General features: G+C 44.7%; 2 protein-coding genes across 2 annotated transcripts in view; one reads left to right on the top strand and one right to left on the bottom strand.

Moving 5' to 3' along the window:
- Trim69 (tripartite motif containing 69) overlaps positions 1-10,228 on the bottom strand; it is a 21,133-nt gene extending 10,905 nt beyond the window's left edge. The window contains exons 1-2 of the mRNA XM_021193471.1: positions 10,032-10,228; positions 666-1,142 (exon numbers count right to left, since the gene is read on the bottom strand). Of these exons, the coding sequence (XP_021049130.1) occupies positions 666-1,142; positions 10,032-10,037 (483 nt within the window). The 5' untranslated portion in view covers positions 10,038-10,228. The remainder of the gene's footprint in view (positions 1-665; positions 1,143-10,031) is intronic.
- Positions 1-18,054, top strand: part of Patl2 (PAT1 homolog 2) — a 71,436-nt gene that overhangs the window by 18,007 nt on the left and 35,375 nt on the right. The gene's annotated exons all lie outside the window — the stretch shown is intronic.

The following is an 18,054-nucleotide window of genomic DNA, read 5'->3' as shown; positions in this document are numbered from 1 at the left end:
CAGCCAGGGCTACACAGAGAAACCCTGTCTCGAAAGAAACAACAACAAAAACAAACAAAACAAAACAAAAAGTGGTGGGTGAGATAAGAAACAGAAGCAGTTAAGTCCTGCCATCTTGTTGGAGGAGGCTACTGCAGCTCTCCAGTTCCACCCTGGCTATAGCGCTTACCCTGGCTATAGCGCTCACCCTGGACACCTTTGCATATACTGTTCCCACTGAACGCTTCTGTTTTCCTTTGCTCTTCCAAATCCCCAAATCCAAATGATGTCCCGGTTCTAGTCCCACACCTTCTCTTCATTGTGCATCTCCTGACCATCTCAGAAATCCTCATCACTTAGGAATCACAAATACGACAACCTGAGATCTCAGTAGTGTGTTCCCATGTACTATATCTATTGTCATACTCATTTGAAACTTTTATAACAGGAACACTAGCCTATCTGTCTATGGTTTACCCAGTGTGACCAAAGGAGTCAGCCATAGCTCCTTTAGAGCTCCTTTCCTGTACATAGGATCTCTAGAGAAATAACTTTCCAAGGTATATTGTATTTCTGAGGACTCTGAGCATTCTCGTTATTTGGAAAAAGGGACTAGGTGAGAAGGAAGAAGCAGCCCCCCAAAAGAATATTCCTAAGGGATTTCTCAAGGCCCAGGACTCACACACCGTAAAGAAACGGACAGCTTCAGAGATCTGCAGGAAATCCTTAGACTGCCCCATAGACAAGCGTGCATCCTTGCATTGAAAACAGATCATTTTCCCTTCTGGCTTACTGAACAGTTTCAGGTTTTCTCCATGCTCCGGGCACTGTGGATGACCCTTGAGCAGGGGTAACTTCTTAATCTTCTCTACGAGCTTCTCCAGCACAAGGTTGAATGTACAGTTGCTATACTGGCATAGCATCTTACAATCAGGACAGTATGTTTCCTTTGGGTGCACTTTCCAGTAGCTTTGAATACAGTCTTGGCAGAAGTTGTGGCCACAGGTCAGCATCAACGGATCACGGAACCAATCGTTACACAGCGGGCAATGTAGCTCCGTGGTAATATCTTGTATCACCACTTTTGAGGGTAAATGGGTGGTTGGATCACTCATTTCAACATAGCTACCTGGATCAAAGTTGGAGGGAGGCCTAGAAGATACCTGTGGGAAAGAATAGCTTAATTAAAGTTCTTTTACTGCCCATTTCAGTACACAAGGATAGAGAGTCCATTCCTAAAGGAGCTGAGAATTGATTCTGCTAAAGCACAATAATCATTTCTTTGAAAATAATGCAATGGAGGCTGGAGAGATGGCTCAGCAGTTAAGGGGACCCATATTCAGTTTCCAGCACTCACATCAAATGGCTCAAAATGGCCTATAACTCATGTTTCAGAAAACCCAGCACCTTTTTCTGGCCTTCACAGGAACTGCACTCATTTGGACAAACCCATACAAACACCATTTAAAATAAGTAAAATAAAAGAAAAATAAATTTAAAAACGAAAACAATACGGTGAATATAATGTTTTCCAACATCATAGTTTGTAGCACTATTTCAGTTTTAATATAGACTGAAAGCGGGAGAAAATACTCAAAGATACAGATTTTGTTGCACATTCCTCTCTTTACCAATCTTCTCTAATTATGAATTGAAATTTTTGCTTCAAGTTCCTGTTTCATTAGTTATTTTTATCTTCTCTGTAGCACATGCACCTAGAAATGAAGTGTCTGGGGCATCCTGGGCCCACATTTATGGTCCCATTGACATCAGAATACACACTATTCTCAAATGTACATGGAACACTCTAAGACAGACCATATGTTAAGTCACAAAACAAATCTCAATATTTTTGAAAGGATTAAAGTCATGGGCGGGGTGGTGGTGGTTTGAATAAGAATGGACCATAGGCTCACAGATTTGATCATTAGGGAATGGTACTGTTTTGATAGGGATCAAGAGGTGTGCCCTTAGCCGGGCAGTGATGGCGCACGCCTTTAATCCCAGCACTTGGGAGGCAGAGGCAGGCAGATTTCTGAGTTCGAGGCCAGCCTGGTCTACAGAGTGAGTTCCAGGACAGCCAGGCCTACACAGGGAAACCCTGTCTCGAAAAAAAAAAACAAAAACAAAAATAAAAGAGGTGTGGCCTTGTTGGAGAAAGTGTGTCACTGGGGTTGGGCTTTGAGGTTTTGGGGACCCAAGCTTGGCTGCCTGCAGATCTGGATACAGAACTCTCAGCTCCTCTCCAGCACTGTGTCTGCCTGTGTGCTGCCATGCTTCCTGTCATGACAAAAATGGACTAAAACTCTGAATGTAAGCAAACCCCAGTTAAATGCTTTACTTGATAAGAGTTATCATGGAAATGGCAACTCTTCACAGCAATAGGACAGTGACTAAGACAAAGTGTCTTCTCAGATACTACAGAATGGAGCTAGAAAGCAATAACAAGCAAAATGGGAAATTCACAAATAAATTAAACAACATACTCTTTTGTTTGTTTGTTTTTTGTTTGTTTTCGAGACCGGGTTTCTCTGTGCAGTCCTGGCTGTCCTGGAACTCACTCTGTAGACCAGACTGGCCTCGAACTCAGAAATCCGTCTGCCTCTGCCTCCCAAGTGCTGGAACTAAAGGTGTGCGCCACCACGCCTGGGTAACATACTCTTAGTCACCCAGTGGGTCAAAGAAGAGCTAAAGTTATAAAATACTTTGAGGTAAATGAATTTAAAAATACAACATACCAAACCTTTACAGAATATGCTAAGGGCAGTACTGTCTGGGAAATGTATTGCTGTAAACACTGACATGGAAAACTAAAATAGGATGGCTTTCAGCAGTAGGATGTTTGCCTCACACAGAAAGGCCCTTGCCTCAATCCCTAGGACCAGCAGCATCAACAGAAAACTTAAACTATGAACAAAGAGAGTGCTGCAGTGCCCTGACCTGTGCCTGCATTTCCAGCTACCTGGGAATTTTAGCCCAGCATGAACAGCATGAAAGGAGCTATTCTGTGAGCTCTTCAGTGGGCTTGGAACACAAGCCAGTGATGTGCTTAGCCAGCCTCAGACCCTGGGTTTGATCCTTCAGCACCGCAAGACTGAGTAAATACATACATAAATTAACAGTACAGATCCTAACTTTCCCTTACAGACCAAGTGGGAAAGCACAAACTAAACAAACTCCATGCAAAACTCGCAGAAGGAAGCAAACAGTGAGGGGAAGAGCCACAGAGAACAGTAGAACCAGCAAACCCAGCGTGCGTGCGGCTTGTCGACATTGACAAGCGTGAGGCTCTTATGTCGGTAATCTCACGACAGGAGCATTGCCCGTGGCTAGTCTGTGCCGAAAATAAAAGTAATGCTGCCATTGGGTAGAGGATCTACAAAATGGATTAGTTAAATTATAAAAGAAGAAGAGTCAAATCACTAAGATTTGAAATGGTTTTATTACAAGCCTCACATAAATAAAAATCTTATGACACTACTATGCACAATTGTATCTAGGTTGCACACAGCGATGGTTCTAGAAACACATTAACTACTAAAACTAACACAAGAAGATATAGAAAACCTGACCATCTCTATAAAAAGTAAATCAATTTTTAGCCAGGCGTGGTGGCGCACGCCTTTAATCCCAGCACTTGGGAGGCAGAAGCAGGCAGATTTCTGAGCTCAAGGCCAGCCTGGTCTACAGAGTGAGTTCCAGGACAGCCAGAGCTACACAGAGAAACCCTGTCTCGAAAACAAAACAAAAAACAAAACAAAACAAAAAAGTAAATCAGTTTTTAAATAATAAATTAAAAACTTCAACAAAGTAAGACCCAGGGCCAGGTGACGATTAATATCAATTCTTCTCAGATTCATCCAGAAAATAGAGTAGTACTTGTTGACTGTTTATATGACCTTAGCATTCTCCTGCTAGTGAAACTAGGTAAGTAAGAAGAGAGGCAACTGTCAGCCCCCAGGAAGTGGCATCACACACCTGCAGGAGACTTTCTAGGGCTGGGCCTAGTGTGGCCTGAGGCTCAGCCTAGGCCTCCTCATCTGCTCTGAGGTAAAATAGCCCTTCAAGTGCTGCCTTGCCTGGGTCACATGACCAAGTGAGGAAGGCATTTACCCTAAACTCTGCAAGGCCTGATCTTTGCAAGAGCACCTTAAATGCCTTTTAGGTATTTCTAGAAGCAAGATGATGTTTCTCCAAAGTCAAACGCCCCTGACTGGCTCCAGTGTTTCCATCTGACAGTGACTGTCAGGGTTACATGTAGTAGGCAATACATAGTAAGAAACCTAGCATAACGAGAAATTCTAACTCTTCAGTTTTTGAGGTTTTTTTTTTTTTTTTTTTTTTTTTGGTAGACCAGCTAGTCCAACTTACACGGTAAGGCCCTATCTTAGAAATGGGCAGGTTCTGGAGAAACAGCTCAGTAGTTGAGAGCACTTGCTGCTTTGCAGAGGTCTGGGTTTGTTCCCCAGAGCATACAGAGTGGCTGCCAATCCTCTGTGACTTCTTTACTTGTGGGGGTCTAATGCCGTCTTCTGAGCTGTGTGGGCGTCAGGTGTGCACGTAGTCCACATACATGTGTACAGGAAAATACTCATACACATAAAATGCAAATATTTTACAAATAAAAATAGGGCTGGAGAGATGGCTCAGTGGTTAAGAGTACTGGGGGCTCTTCCAGAGGTCCCGAGTTCAATTCCCAGCAACAACATGGTGCTCACAACCATCTGTAATGGGATCTGATGTCCTCTTCTGTGTGCCTGAAGAGAGCGACAGTGTACTCACATACATAAAATAAATTACTCTTTTGTAAAAAGTAAAATAAAAAAATAAAAAATAAAGCTGGGTGGTGGTGGTCCATGTCTTTAGTCCTACCAGTTGGAAGGCAGAGGCAGGCAGCTTGCTGAGTTCAGGGCCAGTCTGGTCCACAGAGGTAGTTCCAGAATAGCCAGGACTACAACAGAGAACAAAACAAGACCAAATTAAAATAAAATAGAAAGAAAGAAAAACCATTTTTAGTTACAACGTAAAAGACAAATTACATAAAGGAAGAAATAATTTGTAAATTCTAGTACTTCTAGGGTCTAGAATTTAAAACAAAAAAGATTAACAGCTATTTTTTAATGGACAGAGAACCTGAATAGGCATTTGTCCAAAGAAGACAGATGGTCAACACTTGAGGAAATGTTTCATACCTTAGTCATTAGGAAAAGTCACCTGAGATTTTCGAATTTATTATTCTCATTATATCTCACAGTGAAATACAATTTCACACTAGAATTGGTACAACTTTAAAAGGTACATTGCTGGAGGCAGGAGAGAGGGCTCAGAGGTTAAAAGCACTTGCTGCTTTTCCAGGGGGCTCGGGTTTCTTCTCTACATCCACATGGCAGCTCACAACCATCTAGAACTCCAGTTCCAGGGGTCTCATGCCTTCCTCGGGCACCAGTGGCACCAGTCACATGTGAAGTGCACTGCATCCATACACATTTTACAAAGGACATTGCTCATGAGCATGGAAAATAGTGTTGCCACTGTAAAAAACATTTTTGTTCTTCCTCAAAAAGTTAAACATAGAGCTGGGTGGCAGTGGCACACACCATTAATCCCAGTACCCAAGAGACAGAGGCAGGAGGATCTCTGTGAGTTAGAGGCCAGCTTGGTCTACCAAGTGAGTTCCAAGACAGCCATATAGAGCTATATAATGAGACCCTGTCTCGAAAGAACAAAACAAAGCAAAAATTAAAAACAAACAACAACAGAATCTATGTGTGGAAGAAGCGGCGCAGGTAAGAGTGCGGCTTAAGCTTGTGGACCTGCGTTCAGATTTCCTGCAACCTCCGTGTTGGCGATGGAGGAGACATCTGTGGGGCTTGCTGGCTACCAGGCTAGCCAGAAAGCAGTGAGAGACCCCGTCTCAGGGAATACGGCAGAGAACAATAAGACCCCAAACCTCCTCCACCAGCCTTCACATCCACGCCTATGCATATGTATCCTCGCATACACACGTACATACATGCATACATTCACACACCTTGTATCATTATGGTGGACTGGGAGTATTGCTCAGTGGTTAGGGTACTAGCCTAGAATTAGTAAGAGCCTGGGTTCAATTGCCAGCACTGCAAAGTAATCCTAGAACAAATAATCAAGCCCATACTAAAGATCACATATTTTATGAGTTTTGTTTATATAGAATATTCAACTTAGGTAAGTCCATAAGAGACAGAAAAAATGCTTTCTAGGGAACATGGGAGAAGGAAAGGTGGGGGTGACTGCTTAGTGGAAAAGAGATTTCCTCTGGGGATGACATCATTTTGGAAAAAAAGGCGGCTGTTGTACATTGTAAATATACTAAATGCTACTGGAATGTACACTTGAAAATAATTGGTTGTGTGAGTGTTATCTTTGGTTTTTTTTTTTGTTTTTTGGTTTTTTTTTTAGCAGAAGGTATTTGATTTCAGAGCCTGGATTTTTATGCTGAACATGCTATTATGTGATAAAGAGCCATCAAAAATTGTTTCCGTCTCAGCACCTGTGGAGCTGACACTGCTCATAGGTACCCAGGGCCTCTGTCCCAGCGAGCGCCTGCCTTCAGCTGTCTCAGTGAGTCAGCAGTGAGCCTCCTGACTAGGGACTGGGGTTAAGGGCATGAGCCACCACACCATGCTTTCAGTTTCTTTTCCCTGAAACACCCACTGGGCGGGCTTTGGAGAGCCTGCTGTCCTCCCACATTCATGTTCTCCGATGCCGTGGCTTTCCTTCTTTGCTCTGAAAAAAACGTTATCCCTTCCTCAGGAGTGCAGTCTACCCCTTTGAGACAGCATGCCATTGTCCTGGGCTCACCAGTTAGGCACTGAGCCCTCGCTTCAGGCCCGGTTTTTCTGTTTCTTCAGATATTTTGAGGGAGGTTGAGTTCTTCCTGAGTCATCTATTTAGAAAAGACTAACAGGAGCATGGAGGCAGGTCCATAATCGAGGTTGGTTTCTTTTTGAAACAGCACACACATGAGCTCTCCCCACCAGAACAGTCCTGCCGCTTGGCTTACTGTGTGTCCTCCACTCTGCCTCCCCCAGGTGGACTCTGCCGTCCTCCATCTTAGATCCTTGTGACTGGTCTGCTGCCTAGTGGGCCGAGCAAGTCCTCAGAAAACAGTGTCACTCTCTCTTTCTGCAAGGTTTGCATTCCTCATCCCTCACACATTTTGTTTGGCCTTTACTGTATTCTGTAGTCTTTCCTAAGCTGGTGCCCAAGCTTCTTAAACTCTCTAGCTTCATCTTAAAGGGGTTGTCTGGCATTTTGTTTTTTGGTTTTTCTGTCTTTTTTATTCTCCTTGAGCTGTTTGTTCATTCGTTTGGGACAGGAACTCAGATTATAGCCCAGGCATACCTCAAACTCAGACGCTTCCTGCCTGTGCCACCAAGTGCTAGGATTGCAGGCATTGGTTCGCACAAACGGTTCCCTCATTACAGTTTTGACTTTACAAAGAATGAGAGGGTCTTTTGAAGGGAAAATCATTATTTTTATTATTTCACCATTCAAAAACAAAAGCCCACCGGGCAGTGGTGGGGCACGCCTTTAATCCCAGCAGTTGGGAGGCAGAGGCAGGCTGATTTCTGAGTTTGAGGCCAGCCTGATCTACAGAGTGAGTTCCAGGACAACCAGGACTACACAGAGAAACCCTGTCTCGAAAAAACAACAACAACAAAAAGCTCAATTTTCACTAACACTTTATCCAACATTTCTATACATTTAGGGAAAGATGCATGTGTGTGTACACATGTATATGTGTTTAGGAGAGAATGGTGGTGGTGGAGGAGTGTATGGATTTCAGTGTACTACACCATCTTGACAAAACAAGTAACGAAAGTAGGACATCCAACATCTTTCTTCTAGCCTCTGTTAGTGCGCATGCACACACACGCACACACACACACACACATACACCTGAGCACTCATATATATGCGTATAATCACGTTCTCTGTGGGTGCCACTTCTCAAAGAATATAAATTGAGTTTCTTTGAGCCCATAGGAAGGGAGACTCAGGGTCAATATTTATATACAGAACAGTTATAAACAATTCTATATGTTATTCTTTGCACACTTGACTTTTTAAATTAAGATTTCTATTCAATGTCTACTGAATGTGTTAATTTAAAATAACTGCCATCCCCACCGTCCACACTAAAGGATCAGGCCTGCATATGTCAGGTGGCTTCCTTTTCCTTTCCTAGACCACAGACAGACTTCTGGACCATTTCATAGGCTATTCAGCAACCCCAACTGTCGCCTAATGCAAAAGATGACTATGCAAACCAGACTCTCTCATGAATCTGAAAATAAACAATAGGAACAACTGCTGAAGATCACCATGAGATACATTGTAGAACACAGAAAATCATGGCCCAGAAGTCATTAAAGAAGCATGGTGAATTTGAGGCCAGTCTGGGTCTACATGTCGAATTCCAAGACAGCAAGAGCTGAGAGAGACCCTGTCGGAAGGAAGGAAGGAAGGAAGGAAGGAAGGAAGGAAGGAAGGAAGGAAGGAAGGAAGGAAGGAAGGAAGGAAGGACAGACAAAGGCAGATCTGGCATATACATTTTAAACAAAAAGCAAAAGAAATGAGAGGTGGGAGGTAGAGTCAGTTCATTGATAGAGATAAGAATTACGCAGGAAAGGGCTAGAAAGACTGCTCCATTTAAGTCCTTAGAGGACTAGAATTCAGATCCCAGAACTCATAAATCTCTGTAATTCCAGCTCCAGTGGATCAAAGTCTTCTGTCCTCCTTGGACACTCATACACACCCACACTCTAAAAAACATTTACAGCCCAGCGGTGGTGGCGAACACCTTTAATCCAAGCACCCAGGAGGCAGAGGCAGGCAGATCTCTGTGAGTTCAAGGCCAGCCTGGTCTATAGATGGAATTCCAGGACAGCCAGGGCTACACAGCAAAACCCTGACTTAAAACAAAACAAGTCAACAATTACAGAGAAAACCAACGAGGAAAGCTGCTGCATTACATTAACTACAACACTGTCCTTTGTTTCTTCCTGAACTCTTATGCCCAACACATTACTTAGCAGAGGTTGGGGCTTAGGGAATGTGTGGGAAGTAGCTTGTCTGAATCTCTGCTCTTTAAGAATACTTTTGGTCTGCACCCTCCTGAAACCCTATCCTTTGGCCCTGAATGCACTACTGCCCTGGTTCTTTTACCATGAGTAATTTCCATCCCCCTTTCTATTCTTAGTATCTTCTCTGGCTTTCTTCTAGCTCTGTACTCTCTTAACAAGTGAGTAATTTCATGACTTCATGTTCAGCCTCACAGAAGTAAATCCTAAATCTCTGGGTTCGCGACCTACTCAGGGTCTGGATCCATGTACTGGGATTCCTTGATGGGTTTCCGTGGAAACCCGATTTTCTTAAAGTAAATTGATATTTTCTTTTGTCTCTCTGTCAACACTGAAGTTTAGAATACTAACCTCCTTTACTTTAGTTTTAAGGTGTTAATTTAAAACGTTTAACTGGGCTGGTGAGATGCCTCAGCGAGAAAAGATGCTTGCTTCCAAGCCCGACGACCCAAACTCAGTCCCTGAGATCCACGTGTGGAAAGAGTGAACCTAATCCTGCAGATTTTCCTCTGATTTCCACACATGTGCTCTGGTATGCACGCCCATACATGTACACAAAGTACACAAATGTAACTTCTAAAAATGTTTAACTGCACTTCTGTTATAAATATAACATACTAAGACCTATAGTATGAAAAAATGTTATAACTAATAATTCAACATCTAAAGACAATAGTTATATTGATTAAGAGGTTAACTTTTGTATACTGTTTGTCTTAATTATTATCAAAAGATTATGGTGGACCTCCTTACTTCCTTACCCACATCTCTAATTTCTGTTTATCCAAAGGCCTAGAGTATAGACGGTAAAGGCTACATGTTAAATATTTCCTTGATTTCCCTTCTTGATCCACAATCAATACCCTGTTCCTATTTTCCACCCTGTGTCTAGAAAACCCGCTGGGTTGTTAGAGAATAACTTACCTCCATGAAGCTTGGTCATCAGGCCACCAGGGGGCAGAGTCAGGCAACTTGGCTTCACTCAGTGAGCCCAGGATAGCTGCAGACCAAGAGCTCTGGGCCTGTTAGTATACTAGGAATGGACTTAGAGCCCATGAGAAGAGGAGGAAGAAGAGAGTTCAAGAGCTGGAGAAGACAGGCAAGGCCAAAGCGAGAGATCCAGCAGGTTCCGTGACAGTTTGTCAGTTGCTTTGATCATATTCTCATCTGAGATAGACAAACTCTGATTGGATTGGAATGACCTGCCAACCCCTTTTATTATTTTATTTGGGATGGGATTCTTTTAAACTTCAGGTGGTAATCTAATTTTTTAATGTTTAATCTTGTGTTGTGCATGAGTATGTTTGTGCTCAAATGTGTGTCTTCTATGGAGGTGCCCACAGAGGCCAGAGAGTTGGATCAAATTCCCTGGAGCTGGAGTTACAGGTAGTTGTAAACTACCTGATGTGAGTTCTGGGAGCCAAACTCTGGTCCTCTGTAAGCACCATAAATACTCTTAATGGCTGAGCCTTCTCTCCAGCCCTGGTGACGTAATTTGAAGGTTTTCAGATCTCACTTGGGAATGAGGCTGCTCAAGGAAAGAGAACACAAACGGCAGCAGCAGCTGTACACCCGACTCAGAGGCTTCTCTTTATCCTGGCTGGACCCGTCATCTCCACTCACCGAACCTTTCACGGGTAGCCATTTCGCTCTCCCTGTCTTCTTGGCTTCTCCTGAAGCAGATCTGATCAAGTAGCAGGGTCTGGAGTTGGACCCTAAGGCGGCAGGGAGAGATGTTGTCCACACAGCTTTCTCTAGCACTTTTAGCTTAGATACTCGGATCTAGACCACGCTCAAGCCTGGGAGCCCGCAGGTTTGACGTTTTGCTTACAGTGATTCTAACTCAGTATATTGCCTTGAGTGGTTAGTGTCTGTCTGCTATCCAGTCTCAGCATGGACAACAGCATGCCAGAGTTAGGGACTGCCCACATATGCCTTACTTCTCTGGCTTTGCACAGGCTGCCCCTTCTGCCAAGGGTTTGGTCTCTGCCAAGAGAGTTGCTGAGAAGTCAGAGCAGGCTCTGTGCAGCAGCACCTAGCAGAGGTTTCTATCATTGCCCTGGGTATGCTGCGTTCTTTCTTTCATTAAACCTATTTGTTTTCAGATCTCTTTCCCAAGAAACTGTGAGTTTCTTGTGAGGAAGAACTGTCATCTTAGGCCCCGAGCCTTCCATGCTATCACTTTGTAGTGAGAGAGTGCGAGGGCCCTGTGAATGATCTGCACATCCTCCTCCTGTTTGCTTGTTTTCTTAGATCTCAGGGTTGTTGTTTGTATTGGTTGTTTGGTTGTTTGGTTGGTTGGGTTAGGTTGGGTTTTGTTATTTTGTATTTGTTTTGGATTTTGGTTTTCAAGACAGGGTTTCTCTATATAGCCCTGGCTGTCCTAGAACTCACTATGTAGACTGAGCTGGCCTCAAACTCATAGATACTTCACCTACCTCTGTCTTCCGAGTGCTGGGAATAAATGCCCTGCATGCATGTTTTGTTTCTGTGTTTGGTGCTAAGATCAAGCTTACGACCTTGTAGACAAGTTCCCCAGCTTCTCTCCAGTGGACGACAGAATGACAGCTGCTATTCTGGCTTGTTAGGAAAAAGAGAGGAGAGAGAGAGAGAGAGAGAGAGAGAGAGAGAGAGAGAGAGAAAGAGAGAGAGAGAGAGAGAGAGAGAGATTCATTCACAAAAAGCAGTCTCCTGGCAGGAAAGGCAAGTGCATGGTAACACCACACTGCCACCTCAGCCTCAGCCTCAGCCTCAGCCTCTCCGGCTTCCCTGGGCAGGGTCGTTGAGACAGGTGGAGCCAGATCTGGGACTCATGGCTTTTACATGCCGCAGAAGAAATGGGTGTAAGCCACAAGAACTGTTCATTACTGAAAACTAGGAGGGGAGGAAGGCTCTCCTCTCGGGTGCCGCCCGAGGAGTATCTTCTATAGTTCCAGGGTTATCATGCCACTGGACAGTACAGCCACAACAAAACTCCACACTTTCTCCAATCAGAATCTACCTTCATGATGCCCAGTCAGTGAGCCATGAAAATAAAGATGCAGGGGAGATGCACAGGGTGACTTTTAAAGTACTTATGCTCTGCTGGCATAGAATGCTGTGGGCTGCTTGGCGTGGTACTGTAAAACCTATAAAACCAGCACCTGAGTGGAAGAGAGGAAAATCACAGCTCAAGGCTAGCCTCGAGCACAAAGTGAGACCATGTCTCAAAAATCCTTTAAAAAATAAAACACCAGAAACAAAAAGTGCTGCCCCCAACTTTTAACCCTTGTTTGTTTGTTTGTTTGTTTGTTAGAACTAACCAGGGAAAAGCTGGACGTTGTGGTTCATGCTTATAACCAGCACTTGGGAGATGGAGGAGGGAGGGTCAGATAAGGCCAGCCTCTGCTATATGCTACATAAGGCTCTGTTTTAAAAAACAGTGTCTGGGGAGATGGATTTGTATGAAGAGTGCCTGCCCTGCAAGGTTAAGGACATAAGTTCGAGTCTCCACAGCTCACATAGAGCCCAGTGCAGCGGTTCATTTGTAATCCCAGTGTTCCTACCCCAAGATGGGAAGTGGAGCTGGAGTCTCCCCAGAAGTTCAGAGGCCAGCGAACCTACAGCCTAGGTGGAAAGTATGAACCAGCACCCTAAGGTATCCTCTGACCCACACAGGCATGCTTTCTCCATGTGTGTATGCATGTACATATAATCAAACTGTTCCCCTTCCCCAAATCCTACTGCCCAGCAGGACCCACACCTTCCTGCGAGCCTCAGAGTTAAACCTGGCCATCATGCTGGAACACTGCAAGGCTGTAGGATTTCCGTGTGGGGATGGCATGCAGGCCAAGGCTTCCCTGATGTTTGCTCCTTGGTGCATAGTGTGCATTAGGCTGACAGGAGAGTTGGAGGAAGCCATGAGAAAGAAATCTGCAACAGTGGGTGCTGCTGCTGCTCCCTGCTACCACAGAGAGGACACTACTGGCCTAGAGACATCATTAGGATGCTAATGTCATTGAAAGCTTACTTAATAAAAAGTCTTGACTATTCTAGTATAGACATTTTAATAGTAGGAGTTAAGTGATTAATTGCAGCCCACAGGTCACATGTCCCGAGAAGACTTGTTCCACCATGTAGGTGACAAATGTCATGTCACAATGTCAAACGATTGGACATGTGACACATTTATCTTGTATGTCCAGTACCAAGCCAAGCAATCAAGGTCTGGGACTTGGGCAACATACTAAGAATGGAGTGGTGACAGATGCTGTGGTCCCAGATCTCAGAGACTGAGGCAGAAGAATCACCAGTGACCCCTAGGCCAGCCAGGGCTACAGAGTGAAGTTGTGGTCATTCTGAGTGACATAGTGAAACCCTGTCTCAGACAAACAAAAACAAATGACCAGAATGCAATGAGAGACAGACATTGCAGGTTTGGGCAATGCTTTACGGGTACAACTGAGCTTCCCTGGGGAGACTGTGCTGCCATGAACACTGGAAGGCAGGAGAATGCTTCCCTGAACATTTTCTTAGGGAAGGGGAGAGAGCACAACAGAAATCACACCTCCCACCCTAAGCTACAGGTTGCTTTGTGAGGGCTGCATGATTCCCTGTAAAAGAGGAAAGCTGTGGTGTGATACCCTTTCCGAGGCCTGGGAGCCAGCCAGGCGGATGCTTGTTCACAGAAGCATGCTCAGTTGATGAGCTGGCCCTATGTCAGAACACACACAACCTGTACAACCAAAGTGAAGTAGTTCCCCTCTATCCTGGCAGGTCAGATAATGTAAAACCACTCTTGTAAGTGCCATTGTACATAGCAGCTTAGCAGGCTTGGCTCGCAGACCACTGGGCGTGGTGCTTGCCTTCATACTATGTGCGCACTTCACCCTCTGAGAGAAGTAAGGACTGACTTCCACGCCAGTGTAATCAGGAAATGCAGTGACTTGCCTAGTCCACTAACAAACAGAAACTAATTTGATACTTAATTTTACATACCAGACTGCTAAGGTTGTCAATCTCTCTAGCTCTTCTGTCTACCTGCTCTGCCCCTTGGGGTCTCTCCTTAGTTATATGGCTCAAATGTTCTGACCATCTGATAATTGATGATGTAGAAAAAAAAAAGGCTTATTGGTTCATTTTCTGTGTGTACGTGTGGAGTCTCCCTCTTATTAAGCCACCAAGAATCAATCATGGATACTTTAATTACTGAAAGGCCTTACTTCTGAACACCATAACCAGATTGCTTTCACCCTCTTATGCCTTACAATGGGGATTAAATTAATGTATAAATACAGGAATGCTTTTATATTCTGGCAGTTCCGTGGATGAATTCCAGACAAGCTGGAGAGTTCCTGCATCTAAAAAAAAATGTTGACTCTTGGCACGGCCTGGGATGTGTAACAGAGAGCTCTGGAAGAGTCGCGTGTCTGGCTTTACCTGTGAGCATCTTTGGCCTGGAGTAGTTGACTTAACTCACAAGATTCCAGTAAGACACATTACCTGGTTATACTGAGGGTCCAGTTTGCACGGGAAGGCACTGGAGAGTCACACGGATTTGAACTCCGGACCTTTGGAAGAGCAGTCGGGTGCTCTTACCCACTGAGCCATCTCACCAGCCCCCAATATAATGGTTTTCTAGGACTAGAGGATTTAGGAGGAATGTGGAGAGCCTGCTAACTGGAACAGGATTTTAGTGGGGAGGACGTTCAAGTGTACTGTGATTGTGGGTTATATCTCAAACACAGTGGCAGGAATACTGCACAATACAGTGTTACGATAGGAGTCTGGGTATAAACCATGGAATCTGGTACAGTTGGAAGCCTAAGAAGGGAGTTAGTGGAGCCCAGGTGTGGATAGCTAGCTCAGTCAGAAGCATCAGCTCAGCTCATTGGTCCAGGCAGACTCTCTCCACTCCACTCTGCATCTCACCATCACAGGCCATGGCTACTGTACAATTCCCTACTCCAGCCAGGCAAAGAGAGGCCCACCAATGATGCTCAGTGATCCCAGAAAGCAGAGCCTACCATCATCTGGTCTCCACTCAGGCTCTAGCAGCCCATGTGAGGCCTATGTGTGTCTTTCTCTGCCAGGGTCTAGTGGGTAGAACTAGAAACGTGCACTTGAGCATGTGCTGAGCTGGCTACACTGGTGGGGCAGGAGGGCCTCGAAAGGCTGCATAGATGTTGAGAAACGTGGAGAAGGTTGTCACAGGGACACCCCAGGTTACAGAGTGGTCGATAAGGTACAAATTCCATCTGGAATTCTACTCCTGTTGTTTGGACCCATCCCTGTTGCCACTGCCTCCCAAACAGGTTTTCCTGTGTATGATCTGCCTACTCAGGAAGGTTGCCACATCCCCAGGCTGTGGGCAAAAGGGACTTCCCCACCCCCTCTCAGCTTCCTCTTTACCCAAAGCCTCTTCCAACAAAGGGAAAGGGTGGTGGTTCTCTACATCTGCCTTCTCACAGAAATTAGATCAGCAATCCTACTGTCTAGTCAGTCTCCTAGCGAGGCTTTGAAAATTAAAATTAATAGGACACTTTCTGGTTGCTCTGATGGTGACATTACTTGTAGTGTCCAGGAACTGAAGGTCAGAGGTTGCAAGCCTTACAGATACAATCCTGTTGATTTGAAAGTTTGTTGACCACTTGCTATGCTAAGTTAATAGAGCTGAATAAGTGCAAAGCAACTCAAAGGGTGTAGTTGGGAAAAGCATCACAGAGCCAACAATACTGCATTTGAATCAGAGCCATTGTTGGGGCTCAAAGCAATCTGGCAGGGTGGTGCTAAAGAAGACGCACACAACCCAAGTTTACTGCTCAAGGTTTAACCAGTAGATACAGGACTTGGGGACAGGAAATTGGAAATATGATCCTTCTTGGAACCATGGGTCCTAACAAAGTTCCACTGGGACGGGTGGGAAGGGTCCACTTCCCCACATCTGTCACTCTGCAGCCTACCCTGAGGTCCACTGGGACGGGTGGGAAGGATCAACTTCCCTGCATCTGTTACTCTGGTCCTTTCCAAGGTGGAGGGTGGGGTTTATTCTCCCAGGTCCCTCACCCAGGTTCATCTTGAGCTCTTGGCTGCTGTAGGAAGCAGTCTTTGGAGGTGCGATTCTAGTCTTCTTTACTTCTACTGAGTTCCCAGGCTGCCAGTGCACTCTTGTTCTTGTGATGTCTCTGTGCCATGAACGTCTCTGCCTTTTCTCCAGGTTATGGAGGAACATCCCATGAAGTTTCCCTATGCACCTTAAGCCCAGTAGTAACACAACCACCTTCAGTCCTACTGAAACCTCACTAACCAAACAGGATGAAACTTTCACAGAGGAGGAGACTGAAAATCAAACGCTGCACCTAGGACCCTAAGGAACTTTATCCCAGGAGGTTGCAGTCTCCAGGGATAAATCATCTACGTTCCATAAATATCATCTATTGGGGGCCTAGGAGGTGCCTCAGTCTTGGAGCCTAAGGACCTGGGTTCAGCCCTCATCACTTCCAGAAAAGTTGGGTGTAGTGCTACATGCCTCTCACCCTAGCACTGGAAAGGGGGTAACTAGACGATCCTGGGGCTGGATGGCCAGCTAAGTCTCCAAGCTTGCCTTTCACTGTGACTCTGTCTCAACATGTAAAGTGGAGAGAGTAATTGCTATTACTGGGGAAGACATCCAGCAGCAACCCATCCTCCAATCCATACAAACATTCATGCACACTCACACACACACACATGTACCCCTCCATACAACACATGCACAACCCACATATGCATGCACACACACATGAACATACATGCACCCCTGCATGCATACCCTTACACACAAACATATATACATGCATGCCTCCCCCCACAAACGTATACACACAAAAAAATAACTGGAAGGCTTAGCAGTTAAAAGTACTGGCTGCTCTTCCAGAGGACCCCGGTTGAGTTCCCAGCACCCACATGGTGGCTCACAGTCATCCATAACTTTCTAGTTCCAGGGGATGTGACTTCCTCCAGATGAACTTCATAGTTCATCTTCTGAACTTCATAGGCAATAAGCATGCATATAGTGTACATATGTACATGTATCATACACAAAATTAAATGAATAAATCTAAATTTACAATAAGAGTTGTGTGAAATAAATAAATAAATAAATCTTTGTGATGCAAGATTGATTGTCCCACTTCTGGCTTATGGTTATTATTAATCAGTAATTAATTGTTATACAAGCTACTTAGTAAGAAGAGATTTACTTAAGAGTTTGGAAATTTCAAAATGTTAATGATAAGCAAAGTTTCCTCTTTCCCACCGACAGCAACGGAAGACGTGCATCAAGAAGGGCAGAAGAGACCAGGCTTGCTGCCTTTCTAACGACCCTCTCAGAACTCAGAAGGCTCCTTGTCCCTTGACAGGACCTCCCACCAGACTCCTTCTTAGAGCCCTCACCACTTCTCATTATCACCACCCCCAGGGACTAGATCTCCAGCCACAAAAGGAGCTTTGGGGACACAATTAAACTATCAAAATTAAAAACTCAAGTCAGGGATGTTATAGTAACTTTTGTAAGATTAGGATTCAAACTTAGTTCCAAATTGATTAGCATTCCCTCTTTAACATTAGCCAAAACTCTGAACTAGGAGTGGGGTTTTCAGACAGTGTGCTGTAGACCCAGCAGAATTTAACAGGAAACACAGTAGTCACTCATGTTCCACCTACATCCAGCATTAAGAACCAGTCCCTAGCTTTTGCATAATTTGCCACCAATAACCATAACCTGCACCCCAAAGCATCTGGGGTTTCATCTTAGCACACAGTCCTGTGGAGCCAGCAACAAGCTGTGCATGTCACCAAGACAAACTTTAAGGTGTGGTCTCTGCTCTAGAGCTCCCTGTGTGACCAGCACATCTGAGGTCCCCACTCCCCCTGTGTGACCAGCACATCTGAGGTCCCCACTCCCCCTGTGTGACCAGCACATCTGAGG

This window comes from Mus pahari, chromosome 3 (assembly GCF_900095145.1).
Source record: "Mus pahari chromosome 3, PAHARI_EIJ_v1.1, whole genome shotgun sequence".
In the NCBI taxonomy this organism is placed as follows: domain Eukaryota; kingdom Metazoa; phylum Chordata; class Mammalia; order Rodentia; family Muridae; genus Mus; species Mus pahari.
This window is presented reverse-complemented; position numbering and strand designations above follow the sequence as displayed.